The sequence below is a fragment of the Oncorhynchus gorbuscha genome, linkage group LG19 (assembly GCF_021184085.1).
Source record: "Oncorhynchus gorbuscha isolate QuinsamMale2020 ecotype Even-year linkage group LG19, OgorEven_v1.0, whole genome shotgun sequence".
Classification (NCBI taxonomy): Eukaryota; Metazoa; Chordata; class Actinopteri; order Salmoniformes; family Salmonidae; genus Oncorhynchus; species Oncorhynchus gorbuscha.
The window spans coordinates 35,245,312-35,259,867 of NC_060191.1; the positions used below are offsets into that span (position 1 = coordinate 35,245,312).

At 43.5% G+C, this 14,556-nt stretch overlaps 1 protein-coding gene across 1 annotated transcript; it reads left to right on the forward strand.

The window, feature by feature from the left end:
- Positions 1-409: 409 nt before the first annotated feature.
- On the forward strand, positions 410-14,517 carry LOC124004999 (ras-related protein Rab-4B). Its single transcript, XM_046313817.1, has 8 exons — positions 410-610; positions 8,077-8,157; positions 8,870-8,984; positions 9,108-9,170; positions 11,370-11,524; positions 11,731-11,826; positions 11,981-12,146; positions 12,254-14,517. Exons 1-7 carry the CDS (start codon positions 595-597, stop codon positions 12,094-12,096), a joined length of 642 nt encoding a protein of 213 aa, XP_046169773.1. The 5' UTR covers positions 410-594; the 3' UTR covers positions 12,097-12,146; positions 12,254-14,517.
- The last annotated feature ends 39 nt before the right edge of the window (positions 14,518-14,556 follow it).

Below are 14,556 nucleotides of genomic sequence, written 5' to 3' on the forward strand. Positions count from 1 at the left end.
TATGTTAAAAAAATGTTGCATTCTTTACATTTTATCCCAAAAAAATCACAAAGTAACAAAGTCGTCGAATTTTGAGTTTTTATTTAATGTTCAAAGCATTCTGAATCACTAATAATAATTGCTGTCCATAGACAAAATTCTTGACCCATTTGTTATGAGACTGGATTCAATATACTTTCGTTACTCACCAAAATAAAGAAACTGTTTACCATAACAGGGAGTGGAATGATAACTCAAACAGACTGGTACCCCGGCTAAAGTTGTCTATGCTCTCTCATTATAGTCTCCGGTTTACGAGACGACTCTGATTATGCTATAGAGATCCTATTAAATTAAGTATTCTAATTCCCAAATATTTGGATTATGTCTTTAAAAATCACGTAATGACGTGAACTTTTACACGTCATAACGTACGTGCGCTTCTGTTGTTGGAGGAGGAAAGGGAAACGGTGTGGCGAAGTCAGAAATCTAAAGGGAGGTGTAATTGCTACTTTAGGAAACACGAAAAAACAACACAACATCCTTCGCATACGGTACGAAGACACCAACTAAGAAAATCCGTCTAAGTCCATCGTTTTTAAAGCGGGGGCCGACATGTCTGAAACATACGGTACGTTTAGTTAGCCTGCTAGCTAGCTAGTTAGCCAAAGATGGTGGATAAATGAAGATAGTTCGCTCAGGCTGTTTATCGTTGAACAAAAATGATCAGTTCCGGTTTACTTAACGGGGTGGGTCTCCCATAGACACATGGAAGAGCAGCTGGAGCTCGTCTACTTAGTTCGTTGACTTTCATTAAACCAGAAAAAACAGCAAGTGGGCTGTCTCGCTTCCTCTTCCGTCTCTGAGCTAGCTAACGTTACGTGTATAACTTCTGCTGTGCCTGCTTGGGTCATGACGCTTGTTTGTGTTTGCAGATGCATTCAGCACCGTCATTTCCATTAGGCGTCTTGAAATCAACACTGATTCGTGTAGACAGAAGGAGTGGGTAGAGAGAAGCGTGGTGTGCTTCCTAAAAGGGCCAAGAAGTAGCTTTCGGACACATCATCTGGAGTCTTTGTATTGGTTGGGACTCGCAGAGGAAGTTTGTCAAGTAACTGATATTGAAATGTTGCTATCAAAAAATGGGGTGTCTAGTTTACGGTAATAAGCGTAGTAATCACTAGAAGCTTTATTTGCAGTCGTTTGGCTTAATTTAACCGACCCCCTTCCGATTTAGCTAGCTAGCCATGTGTTCTTGCGATTTAAAAGTTGGAAGTGATGGGGTTAACTAACATGTCAAGTTATGCAGTGTTGCCTTTTTGCTAACGACCTGTATCTATCATGGGGCTCGCCAACCATATTTCTGGAGAGATAACATCCTGTAGGTTTTCACTCCAAACCTTAATCTAGCGTACCTGGTTCTAATAATTAGCTGGTTGATAAACGTAATCAGGTTAGTTACGACTGGGGTTGAAGTGAAAACTTACTGGAGGGTAGCTCTCCAGGAACAGTGTTGTATAGAGCCTGATCTAATGCAGTTGCCTTGACACCACAGCCCCAGGGGCCAGATAACAACATCGCCATCAACTAGCTTGTAACATTTTTCTTCAGTTCCGATGAGATCGTATCTGGAATTACATGATTGGTCAGATTAATATAGTAACTAGTTCGATTAAAACGTTTACTTGCTTTGCAATAACAATTTCCCTCATATTCTGTTTTACATGGGAACATCTGAAGTCACTGATAAATGCAGAAAAATCGGAAATCAAAATAAATGTTCTACTGCGTTATTTTTGGGAAGCATACTTGATTCTGAGTTCGGACGTATAATGTTTGTGTGAAAACTACTTCTAAGACTCCTATATTCAGTTGTTCCGAACACACTTCACTTGCGCTAAAGAGGGAGGCTCGCTCAGCTGGTGCTAGCATATGCTCAGATCAAATACACTGCTGGAACACAGATTAAGGTGTTTTTGTCCTAATAATTTGAAAGATTGTTCAGAAAACCAGGTTTTAATCGGTGTATGCTTACTTTGATTTTGACCTTACACCGATTTAAGATAAGCAGAGTTGGGCGTTTACATTACTATTGCGTATTCTGCCTACTGACAATCAGTTTAATATCAAATTATTTGTGTGCATGTAAACACTAATTTTTAAGGGGTTTAAAAGCCTGGCTGGTTTTCAGAACTCCCAAAACAAACATATACCACATTAATCCAATCTCCTGCACGTCATTTTTTTAAAACAACAATGTAACCTACATCTTTTAAAATCAAAACAAGCTCATTACATACACACTTCCATGGGGGCCAATCCAATACATTTACTTTGGTTTGTTAGTAACAAACCAATATTTTTTATTCTCACCAATGGAAAAATTGCAGTTTTATCTTCCTTTGACCACTCTCTTGGAATCTTTATCCTTAATTATTCATTTGAACTTTGAACATGCTTTGGACATGGTGTCCAGTGGCAGCTGATTGTTGTTTTACTGTAGCCAGGCCTATTCATTTTCTTATGGTGTGGCTGTGGTGAATGGATTGGTTTTTGCTACAGCACACCATGCATACTCTCCTCTTTCCTGTTGCAGCTTGCTCGACCCCCTGCTGACACGTCTCGCTCCATCTGTCCTCCCTCACTCGATAATTATCTAGTCTTTCCATGCTCTCTTCTGTTTCTGTCTCTCTGAAATGCTACACCAGCAGGTCAACATTAGAAATGGAGTGCTACACTAATGTTATATAGACGACAGCTGTAATAGTCTTCATTGATTTCCTGATTGGCTTTTTTCCCCCCATAAGTACTAGAAGGGATAAAGGAGGGCAGAACAACAGTGACACAGGGGAGCCATGTGACTACACAAAACAGACTGCAGCATAAGCTGCGTTCTCTAATTCACTTTGGCATGTAAAGTACAGTAGGAATGGGCCTACTGTACTTGACACAAAACACATCACATAGTCTCTCGGTTAGGTGAGAGGCTTGACTTAGTTCGTACACACACAGATGAAGCCCAGCACTGTAAGAGATTATATGGCTTGGCTCCAGAGGTGACACGGGGGTCTGATTCAGAGCAGGTGGACTGAAGGGCAGACTGTAGAACAGTGTGTGTGTGTGTGTGTGAGGTCATGCTCTTATTCCTGCCAAAACCTACCCATGGTTCACTATCGCTTATACACAACAAAATACTTGTTGTTATTATGGTGTAAATGCAATATGCCTCAACTACATCTAGACAGGCTTTTTCCATCCTGTACATTCACAGACAGGTTGTCATTGATAAGTGTGCCTGCTGAGAGAGACAGAAAACAAGGTGTGATAAGGCCTCTAGTGGGTACCTACCTATGAATGTGGCCTCAAGGTTATGTTGGTTGAGTAAACACAACACACACTAGTATACATAGGCCGTGGTTGATTTATGGGTTGGAGAAGAGCTGGCTGCAGGAGAACTGTGTTTTAAATGTCACAGAAGAACAAACGATCAATCTCATCCCCTGCTCTTTCCTTTCATCAGTAATTTACTCAAGTTGCCATATTGACTCTGTATTTGACTGGACTGCTTTGGTACAGCGGCACATGTAGCGTAGCTGATTAGCATACTAGCAGCAGAGTGGTCAATAGCATCTAATCTGCAAATCGGTCAGAAAGTTGAGAAGAAAAGTTTGGCACTGACAAGAGTTGGAAATGTAATTGAAATAACTAGGCTTGAAACTCCATGAGGGGCCATGCCCCCTGTGTGTTTCTCCTGCAGCTTGACTCACTCGTGTGTGTGTGTGTGTGTGTGTGTGTGTGTGTGTGTGTGTGTGTGTGTGTGTGTGTGTGTGTGTGTGTGTGTGTGTGTGTGTGTGTGAGAGAGAGACTTGTGGATGCTGCACTCTATACCACTGCTGCCCCTTTCCACACACAGCCAACCTCTCCTGCTTCAATTCCCCATTGTTCCTTGTATGGCCTGGTGGAACCCTGGGCTTGCGCATGCAAATGGCCATTGCCCTATCTGTGGTCACAGCACAAAGACAGTCTTTGGACCGCTCTCTGTCCCACACATCAGGGCCTCAGCCAGATGGTCGTGTGTGTGTAGGACGGGTCAAGTACCAGACCCGGTCCAACACTTCACCAGAACTGTGCAGATGTACTTGGGCCGGTCGGTATGCATAGAGTATTTGTGAATAGACTGCCTCCATTCCTATACACTTGTTGTCATGTAGCCAGCTCAGCGTTTCCCCTGGGATTTTTTCAGCAGCGGTGGCAAAGTTAGGGGAGGGGTAGTGGGCGTGGCCAATTGCTGCAGGCCAAATGTGGCTTCTTTTTTTTAAAGCTAATTTCCTACAGTTCTACACACTTTGTTATGGGGCTAAGATAAAAATGTGCAGTTATAGCTAATGTCCTGCAATTCTACATATTTTCCATCCATGGCTTATGTTGTGTTCTTATGCTATCACTTGGCCCCCAGGCCAAGATATTTTAGGAATTTTAGATTCTCCCTGACTGTGTAGTTATTTCGGTGGTTGTTAGTTCTCAAAAGTAATGGAAAAAAATATACAGTGCCAGTCAAAAGTTTAGACACGCCTACTCCTTCCAGGGTTTTTCTTTTTCTTTTTTTCTACACTCTGGATAAGAGCGTCTGCTAAATGACGTAAATGTAAATGTAGTGAAGACATTAACTATGAAATAACACATGGGATCATGTAGTAACCAAAAAAGTGTTAAACAAATCACAATATATTTTACGTTCTTCAAAGTAATCACCCTTTATCTTGATGACAGCTTAGCACAGTCTTGGCCTCTCAACCAGCTTCACCTGGAATGCTTTTCTTGAAGGAGTTCAGACATGCTGAGCACATGTAGGCTGCTTTTTCTTAACTCTGCGGTCCAACTCATCTCAAACCATCTCATTTGGGTTCAGGTTGGGTGATTGTGGAGGCCAGGTCATCTGATGCAGCACTCCATCACTCTCTTTCTTGGTTAAAAAATAGCCCTTACACAGCCTGGAGGTGTGTTGGGTCATTGTCCTGTTGAAAAATAAATGATAGTCCCACTAAGTGCAAACCAAATGGGATGGCGTATCGCTGCAGAATACAGGGATACAGTAGCCATGCTGGTGAGCTGTGCCTTGCATTCTAAAAAATATCACTGACACTGTCACCAGCAAAGCAACATCACACCTACTCCTCGTGTGTGTGTATGTATGTATATTGCTTTTCTTTAAAAAACAAGGACATTTCTAAGTGATCCCAAAGTTTGGGGTCATTGATCAGAAATGCAGTGAAGGTGTTGTAAATGACTATTGTAGCTGGAAACGGCTGATTTATTTTAAAAAATTACAATTTTTTTTATTTTTAAATGGTACACTTGAAGTCGGAAGTTTACATACACCTTAGCCAAATACATTTAAACTCATTTTTTCACCATTCCTGACATTTAGTCCGAGTAAAAATTTCTTAGGTCAGTTAGGATCACTTTATTTTAAGAATGTGAAATATCAGAATAATAGTAGTGATTTCTTTCATCACATTCCCAGTGGGTCAGAAGTTTTACATACACTCAATTAGTATTTGGTAGCATTGCCTTTTAAATTGTTTAACTTGGGTCAAACGTTGCATGTAGCCTTCCACAAGCTTCCCACTCTGGATAAGAGCGTCTGCTAAATGACTTAAATGTAAATGTAAATGCTTCCCACAATAAGTTGGGTGAATCTTAGCCCATTCCTCCTGACAGTTCTGGTGTAATTGAGTCGGGTTTGTAGGCCGCCTTGCTCGCACACACGTTTTCAGTTCTGCCCACATATTTTCTACAGGATTGAGGTCAGGGCTTTGTGATGGCCATTCCAATACCTTGACTTTGTCATTTTGCCACAACTTTGGAAGTATGCTTGGGGTCAATGTCCATTTGAAACTTCCTGACTGATGTCTTGATGTTGCTTCAATATATCCACATAATTTTCTCTCCTCATGATGCCATCTATTTTGTGAAGTGCACTAGTCCCTCCTGCAGCAAAATAACCCACAACATGGTGCTGCCACCCCGTGCTTCATGGTTTGGATGGTGTTCTTTGGCTTGCAAGCCTCTCCCTTTTTCCTCCAAACATAATGATGGTCATTATGGCTAAACAGTTCTATTTTATCAGACCAGAGGACATTTCTCCAAAAAGTATGATCTTTATCCCCATGTGCAGTTGCAAACCGTATTCTGGCTTTTTTATGGCGGTTTTGGAGCAGTGGCTTCTTTCTTGCTGAGCGGCTTTTCAGGTTATGCCGCTATAGGACTCGTCTTACTGTGGATATAGATACTTTTGTACCGGTTTCCTCCATCTTCACATGGTCCTTTGCTGTTGTACTGGGATTGATTTGCACTTTTCGCACCAAGGTATGTTCATCTCTAGGAGGCAGAACACTTATCCTTCCTGAGCGGTATGATGGCTGCGTGGTCCCATGGTGTTTATACTTGCATACTATTGTTTGTACAGATGAATGTGGTACCTTCAGGCGTTTGGAAATATCTCCCAATGATGAACCAGACTTGTGGAGGTCTACAATTCTTTTTCTGAAGTCTTGGCTGATTGCTTTTGATTTTCCCATGATGTCAAGCAAAGAGGCACTGAGTTTGAAGGTAGGCCTTGAAATACATCCACAGGTACACCTCCAATTGTCTCAAATGATGTCAATTAGCCTATCAGAAGCTTCTAAAGCCATGACACCATTTTCTGGAATTTTCCAAGCTGTTTAAAGGCACAGTCAGCTTAGTGCATGTAAACTTCTGACCCACTGGAATTGTGATAGTGAAATAATCTGTAAACAATTGTTGGAAAAATTACTTGTGTCATGCACAAAGTAGATGTCCTAACCAACTTGCCAAAACTATAGTTTGGTATTAACTAGACATTTGTGGTTGGGGTTGAAAAATGAGTTTTAATGACTCCAACCTAAGTGTATGTAATCTTCTGACTTCAACTGTATATCTACATAGGCGTACAGAGGCCAATTATTAGCAACCATCACTCCTGTGTTCCAATGGCACCTTGTGTTAGCTACTCCAAGTTTGTTATTTTGAAAGGCTAATTGATCATTAGAAAACCCTTTTGCAATTATGTTAGCACAGCTGAAAACTGTTGTGCTGATTAAAGAAGCAATAAAACCGTCCTTTAGACGAGTTGAGTATCCGGAGCATCAGCATTTGTGGGTTCGATTGCAGTCTTAAAAGGGCCAGAAAATAAGACATCTCTTCTGAAACTCATCAGTCTATTCTTGTTCTTGTTCTGAGAAATGAAGGCTATTCCATGTGAGAAACTCTCGTACAACGCTGTGTGGTACTCCAATCATAGAACAAAGCAAACGGGCTCGAACCAGAATAGAAAGAGAAGTGGGAGGCCCCGGTAAACAACTGATCAAGAGGACAAGTACATTAGAATATCGAGTTTGAGAAATAGATGCCTCACAGGTCCTCAACTGGCAGCTTCATTGAATAGTACCCACAAAACACCAGTCTCAACGTCAACAGTGAAGAGGCGACTCCGGGATGATGGCCTTCTAGGCAGAGTTGCAAAGAAAAAGCCATATCTCAGACTGGCCAATAAAAGATTAAGATGTGCAAAATAAAACAGACACTGGACAGAGGAACTCTGCCTAGAAGGCCAGCATCTCGGAGTCGCCTCTTCACTGTTAACATTGAGACTATTGAGACTATCACTGTTGCTATGTATTGCGTTCACCCTGAGACAAGCCACACTAAACAGATAAGCTTGGTTTTTCATTGAGATAAATCGGGGTTCGTTCCACAGCCTGAGACCGACAGGATGATACAACTCAATCTCTGGGTCACACCTGTCGGTGGTTGACAACACAACCTCTCTCTCATTGTTAATTTTAGAAGTCTTTTACCCCGTCCTCCTTTTAGCTCGTCGCTTAGCAAATGAACATAAATGTTAACATGCGGTCACACTCACATGAAGGTAGTGATTAGCCGGGTATTTTGGGACCGTTGGCAGCTCTGTTGACAGGGAGCAGCTCGCAGTCACGGGGAGACTTAAGGATGAGTCTCAGCAGTTTGAGCTGCTGGTGTCGTTTTGATTTCTGTACCCGCTCTCTCTCATTTCAGACTTCCTGTTTAAGTTCCTGGTGATTGGCAGTGCTGGAACAGGGAAATCTTGCCTCCTGCACCAGTTCATTGAGACCAAATGTAAGTAGTGCCAATGCTGGTCTCCCCCTTGTCCTGCCAATAAACAACACCCACATGCATTGTTTATGCACAATAATACAGAAACGTGACGTGCATCTCTGCACACTGACCCGCACCTGCATACAGTCCATTTGGAAAGTATTCAAACCCCTTGACTTCACATTTTGTTACGTTACAGCCTTATTCTAAAATGGGTTTAATAGTTTTTTTTCCCCTCAACAAAATGTGGAAAAAGTCAAAATACTTTCAGAATACATGTCTATACACACACACGCACACAGAGAGAGAGAGAGAGAGAGATGTGTAAATGAGATAAAGACCTCTAACTCCCAGTGCTGTCAGTAGCGTGGGAGAAGGGCTTTGACTGTGTTAATCTCTGGACCTGGGAGAGGCCGTAGCTCCCCAACCCTCTGATATGCTGATGAGGCTTCTGAAGCTAACTGTTCTGGTCTTTGAACAAGCACAACGCACCAGCACAAAATAGATCAGCATTGTGACTCTGGGAATTAACCAGGAAATGTTTCTGTGAAGTCTTTGCAACTTAGGCCTAATAACTAGGCAGTCACACTATTAGGTGTTTTACCTTTCAGTCAAGGTTGTCTTTCACAAACCAGCCATCTGGAAAAACCCACATATTTGAATAAAATATATAGGAGACAAACAGTACAGTGACGGTTGTGGCTTCTCTCCTGGTCTGTCTCTGGCTGTGCAGTCAAGCAGGACTCCAACCACACCATCGGGGTTGAGTTTGGTTCCAGGGTGGTCAACGTCGGGGGTAAGACTGTTAAGCTACAGATCTGGGACACAGCTGGACAGGAGCGCTTCAGGTAATGACCTCCCATTGGTTACCCAGAGGTGCCGTTACCTCTGACCCGTGCCCTCATTGGTTGACAGATTGTATTCTGGTTCTGTGATTGGTTAACAGTGCTGTCTGTCTGCCCTCCCCCCAGGTCTGTGACTCGCAGCTACTACCGTGGAGCGGCAGGGGCGCTGCTTGTCTATGACATTACAAGGTAGGTGAACCAATAGACCCATGAGAAAAGCACGTTGGTTTCACTGGTCGCTCGTACACACGCAGAGGACGTGGGAGTCAGCATAGACAACAGAGCACAGACAGACCGAATAGAGATGTTGAATTTCAACAGGCCCATGGAGAGTCGGTCAGGAGCGCGGAGTCCGAGATAGACGAGGTGGATGGCAGCACCAAGCCAAGAGTTTTTATTTAGTCAGCCCAGAGTTGCCATGTCACTCACTGCCTTTCGCATCATCAAGATGGAGTGAATGGTGTAATGTTAGGTGACAGAGCTTTAATAAAGTGTGTGATGCAGAGTGACAGGGTTGTAATAAAGTAATGTCTCCAGGCAGACTGCAGCAGCCCGGAAAGCAAAACTCCATTAGACAGTGTCAACTGAGCGAGAGAGAGAGAGAGAGAAGGACGGGAGTGTGGAATAGAGAGAGCGGGGAGGGGGAGAGAATATGTTGAAGAGGGAGAGGGATGGAAGCAAAGTGTGGGAGGAAGGGAGAGAAGAGGGAGCTGTGTATCAACATGGTTCAGGTCAAAGGAATAGAAGAGACGGAAAAGCATGTGGTGTGGTGTGAGGGCTACACCGAGGCAGAGCGGTGGTCATCGCTTAGCTCTATGCTGACGTCATGGGTCATCCGCCTCACTGCAGCTGCAGGACATTAGTCCGACTCCTTCTGCTCACTGTTCTCACGTTGCCATGGACACCAGCATGCGGTCACCATGGTGACGGGTGATTTCACCCCCCAAAAAAAGTTTCTAGGAGGTGGGAGCTGGTAATCAGGCTCCATCTGTCCTTGAAGAGGGGAGAGGCAGGGATGATTTTCTGTGCCTCCTTTCTCATTTGGAACAAAAAGAACATTCGCCCATAGAGGTATATATTGAAAAGTGTACGTTTTGAAAACCGCTAATATTCTCAACGTCTATCATCTCTACCTCCAAATCAAATTTATTTGTCACATACACATGGTTAGCAGATGTTAATGCGAGTGTAGCGAAATGCTTGTGCTTCTAGTTCTGACAATGCAGTAATAACCAACGAGTAATCTAACTAACAATTCCAAAACGACTAACTTATACACACAAGTGTAAAGGGATAAAGAATATGTACATAAAGATTTATGAATGAGTGATGGTACAGAACGGAATAGGCAAGATGCAGTAGATGGTATCGAGTACAGTATATACATATGAGATGAGTATGTAAACAAAGTGGCATAGTTAAAGTGGCTAGTGATACATGTATTACATAAAGATGCAGTAGATGATATAGAGTACAGTATATACGTATGAGATGAATAATGTAGGGTATGTAAACATTATATTAGGTAGCATTGTTTAAAGTGGCTAGTGATATATTTTACATAATTTCCCATCAATTCCCATTATTAAAGTGCCTGGAGTCGAGTCAGTGTGTTGGCAGCAGCCACTCAATGTTAATGGTGGCTGTTTAACAGTCTGATGGCCTTGAGATAGAAGCTGTTTTTCAATCTCGGTCCCAGCTTTGATGCACCTGTACTGACCTCGCCTTCTGGATGATAGCGGGGTGAACAGGCAGTGGCTCGGGTGGTTGTTGTCCTTGATGATCTTTATGGCCTTCCTGTGACATCGGGTGGTGTAGGTGTCCTGGAGGGCAGGTAGTTTGCCCCCGGTGATGCGTTGTGCAGACCTCACTACCCTCTGGAGAGCCTTACGGTTGTGGGCGGAGCAGTTGCCGTACCAGGCGGTGATACAGATACAGCCCGACAGGATGCTCTCGATTGTGCATCTGTAGAAGTTTGTGAGTGCTTTTGGTGACAAGCCAAATTTCTTCAGCCTCCTGAGGTTGAAGAGGCGGTGCTGCGCCTTCTTCACGATGCTGTCTATGTGGGTGGACCAATTAAGTTTGTCTGTGATGTGTATGCCGAGGAACTTAAAACTTACTACCCTTTCCACTACTGTCCCATCGATGTGGATAGGGGGGGTGTTCCCTCTGCTGTTTCCTGAAGTCCACAACCTCCCTAAGTGCTTCTTGTATTTCACCTCTTATGTTATACGGAACACACAATTCAATACACTGATTTTTCAAAAGTACCATCCCATCCTACTGAACATCCCTGTCCTAATGAAACGCTTTGTGTGATTTAACGCCGTTTTCCCCTCGTCTGTATTTTGTCTGTCGTCGTCGTTCTGGCGTGTCTCCGTCCTCTAGCCGGGAGACGTACAACGCCCTGACCAACTGGCTGACAGACGCGCGGACGCTGGCCAGCCCCAACATCGTCATCATCCTGTGCGGGAATAAGAAGGACCTGGACGCGGACCGAGAGGTCACCTTCCTCGAGGCGTCCCGCTTCGCACAGGAGAACGGTAGCTGTCTCATCTCTCACTCCTCACCCCTCTCATTTCACAACCGTCTCTCCCCCTTCATGTCCTCACTCCATCGCTCCCCTTTCCCTTCTCCCCTTTTAGCCAACTCCCTATTCTAAGATGGTAGTTTCCACCGGCTTTTAGGCCTGTATTGGTTTTCCTAGGGCGGGAGTATCGATTTTTACTGACTGTGTTGACTGCTACAGAGCTGATGTTCCTGGAGACCAGTGCTCTGACAGGGGAGAACGTGGAGGAGGCCTTCCTCAAAACTGCCCGCACCATCCTCAACAAGATGGAGTCAGGTAAACAGTACACGTGTTTACTTATGAGATATGTGTGTCTGTTTGATTTTGTGTGTATGTGGATGTCTGTGTGTTTGCTCATGTTGTTTACACCTGTGTGTGTGTGTGTGTGTGTGTGTGTGTGTGTCCTTGTCTTTCTTCGTATGTGTGTCAGGTGAGTTGGACCCAGAGCGGATGGGTTCAGGTATCCAGTATGGAGATTCTTCTCTGAGGCAGCTGAGACAGCCCAGAGGTTCCGCCGCACAGATCAAGCAGCAGTGTAACTGCTAGGGGCCGGACCCCCACCCTTCGACCTCACACTTACAGGACGCCCCCTAAAGGTCAGTAGACTGCCATGCTATGCTTCGATTAAATGTGGCTTTAGAGAATCATTTATTTAAAAAATAAATGTGTGTGTGTGTGTGTGTAACATTTCTATCCCTCTCAGCTCTAGGTGTTTTGGGATGTGCAGGACTCCTCCCCCTCTCCCTTCTGCAACCCCTTACACACTTACAGCATACTTGGACCAGTCGCCATGAAGATGCCCTGCAACCCCTGACCATTGGTAAGAGTCTATACTTCCTGCCAAGGGAGGTTACCCGGGCTCCTGGGTCCTAGGCCGGGAGACCCTGTGGCGTGAACTGTGCTGGGAACATAAGACAGTCAATATCTGGGATGACTGTCAGGGTCAGGGGTTGTGGGTCGGGGATGTCCCGTTTTTACCCTTTTGTTCTTTTTATCAACACACGCTTGCATGCACACACACGCACGCACACACACACACAGTACACACACCACCTGTAACTGAAAGTTCATGAAGGATGATTTGCAAAACACACAGTCAACTTCCTCATTCATACACAGCCTGTTAGACTGCACTGTCAGGTTGTTTGACAAGTTCTTGTTTTACACATCACTCACTTATTATATTTCTGTTTTTTTTTATAAGCTGAATTTAACCTTTGTTTGCACTGAACAGTACTTCTTATCAAGCCTGCTATTCACCTTCTGATAACCAGGCAAACGTAAGTCTCCCAAACCCTAACGTGACTACTCTGCAACCCCGAAAAGAGCCATTTACCACCAACATCCAAGCATGAGCAGGTTGTTGGGTCAGTTGTGAATCCTTCCTCAATTATTGTCCAACCTTTTCCCCTAATTGTTCTCCTGGCTTCAGATGTGCACACGTCACTGATTCCACCGGTCTAAATGTTACCACATGTAACTTGACTTTGGGTATAAATGGCATTGATTCTAATCTAATCTTGTCCAAGGTTTGATTTAAATTAAACAAAAACAATTGTCACTACTAGCACCTCCCAAAGGGAAATCGATTCACTCCATAAGGTACTCAAAGGCCTGTGGGTCATGTCCATAGCACAAGGATAAGTAAAGGTTTCAGTTCAGTCTTATGGTTTTCCAAAGGACTCCAATGACCACTTGTTTTTCTCCATTTTATCAGCTGCATATCTAATGTCACTGCTTGCCTTTGCCATGTAAGGGTTACACTCTGTCTCAATCTCAGGCTCTATTGCGCCCTGGGGGTGGGGAGGTTATCTCTGAGAATGTAACCCTATCTCTGCCCTCTTCATTTCTCTGCTGCTCTGAGTTCACATGTAAAGTACGGTCACAGGAAGCTAGACTGGTTTCAGTGTCACTAGTGGGAAATATTCAGGTTACAGGGCCAGGCTGCAGTCTGTTGCATTCAACTGCACTTCTTGTTTTTACATGTCTTATATTTTGCCTCTTCCACCTATCATTTCCTGGCTGTCATATAGAATCAGGTTATGAAAGACAAAAACATTTAGAATTTTGGGCCCTTAACTAATTGCAGGCCCTTATGCACCCTTACTTAATTCCTAAGCAATGCTACTGTTTGGACTCCACTAAGAGCAGTTTATCTGTTACACTGAACCAGCCTTGAGAAGATGGCTATCAAAATGCCGCTGTGACATCATCAACCCAAGAAAGACTGGTCCCATTTTGTGGAAAGATTTTTTTTTTTTAACTGCTTTGTTACTTTTCTTTCTCCTCTGCAAGTGCACTTTTACGTGAGATTGTTTTGTTTATATACTGTATCTATAGAATTGTACAAATTGAAATATATACTCTAATAAAAAGAGCAATTGGAGAGGTAATCATTCCTTACTAAAGAACAACTGAGATTTTGTCCTTTCTCTCCCGATATCGACTGACCCAAGCCTCCTGTTCCATTCTCCCTCTCCAGGGTTGTGGTAAAATGACTCTCTAATTCTTTTTGACTCGTTGTTTGTAGCTTCCTGCTGCTGTTTTGAAGGGGCGATGTAACACTTGGCAATTACTGTGACTTCCTGAGCCCATGTGAGTGTGCAGACCGGCAATCAGTCATGTCTCACGACGGTAGTGATGCACTCCATGCTGCTTGACCCCTAAGAACATTGAACCTTGGCCTCAATAATGTCTTGTGTATTCTATTGAATGCACCGTAAGCACTTAAATCACATGGCCATTAGCCTATTACTAACTTCCTTCAGTCTCCTGTCATTTCGAAACGGAGCAGACTCAGTTGTTGCTTAGTAACCAATGTGAGGGAATCATTTTAGGAACTACTGTACATCTGAATAATCTGCTGTAAATACACTTTCAGTTTGTGTATTGGATTGTTTTTGGGCAGGGAAGGGTAGCTTGTTCGTTTTACGATGTATTCTAAATAAATATAGCTTTTTAACTCTGTGGCGAATTAGATTTATTACAGATTGTCTTGACGTGTGT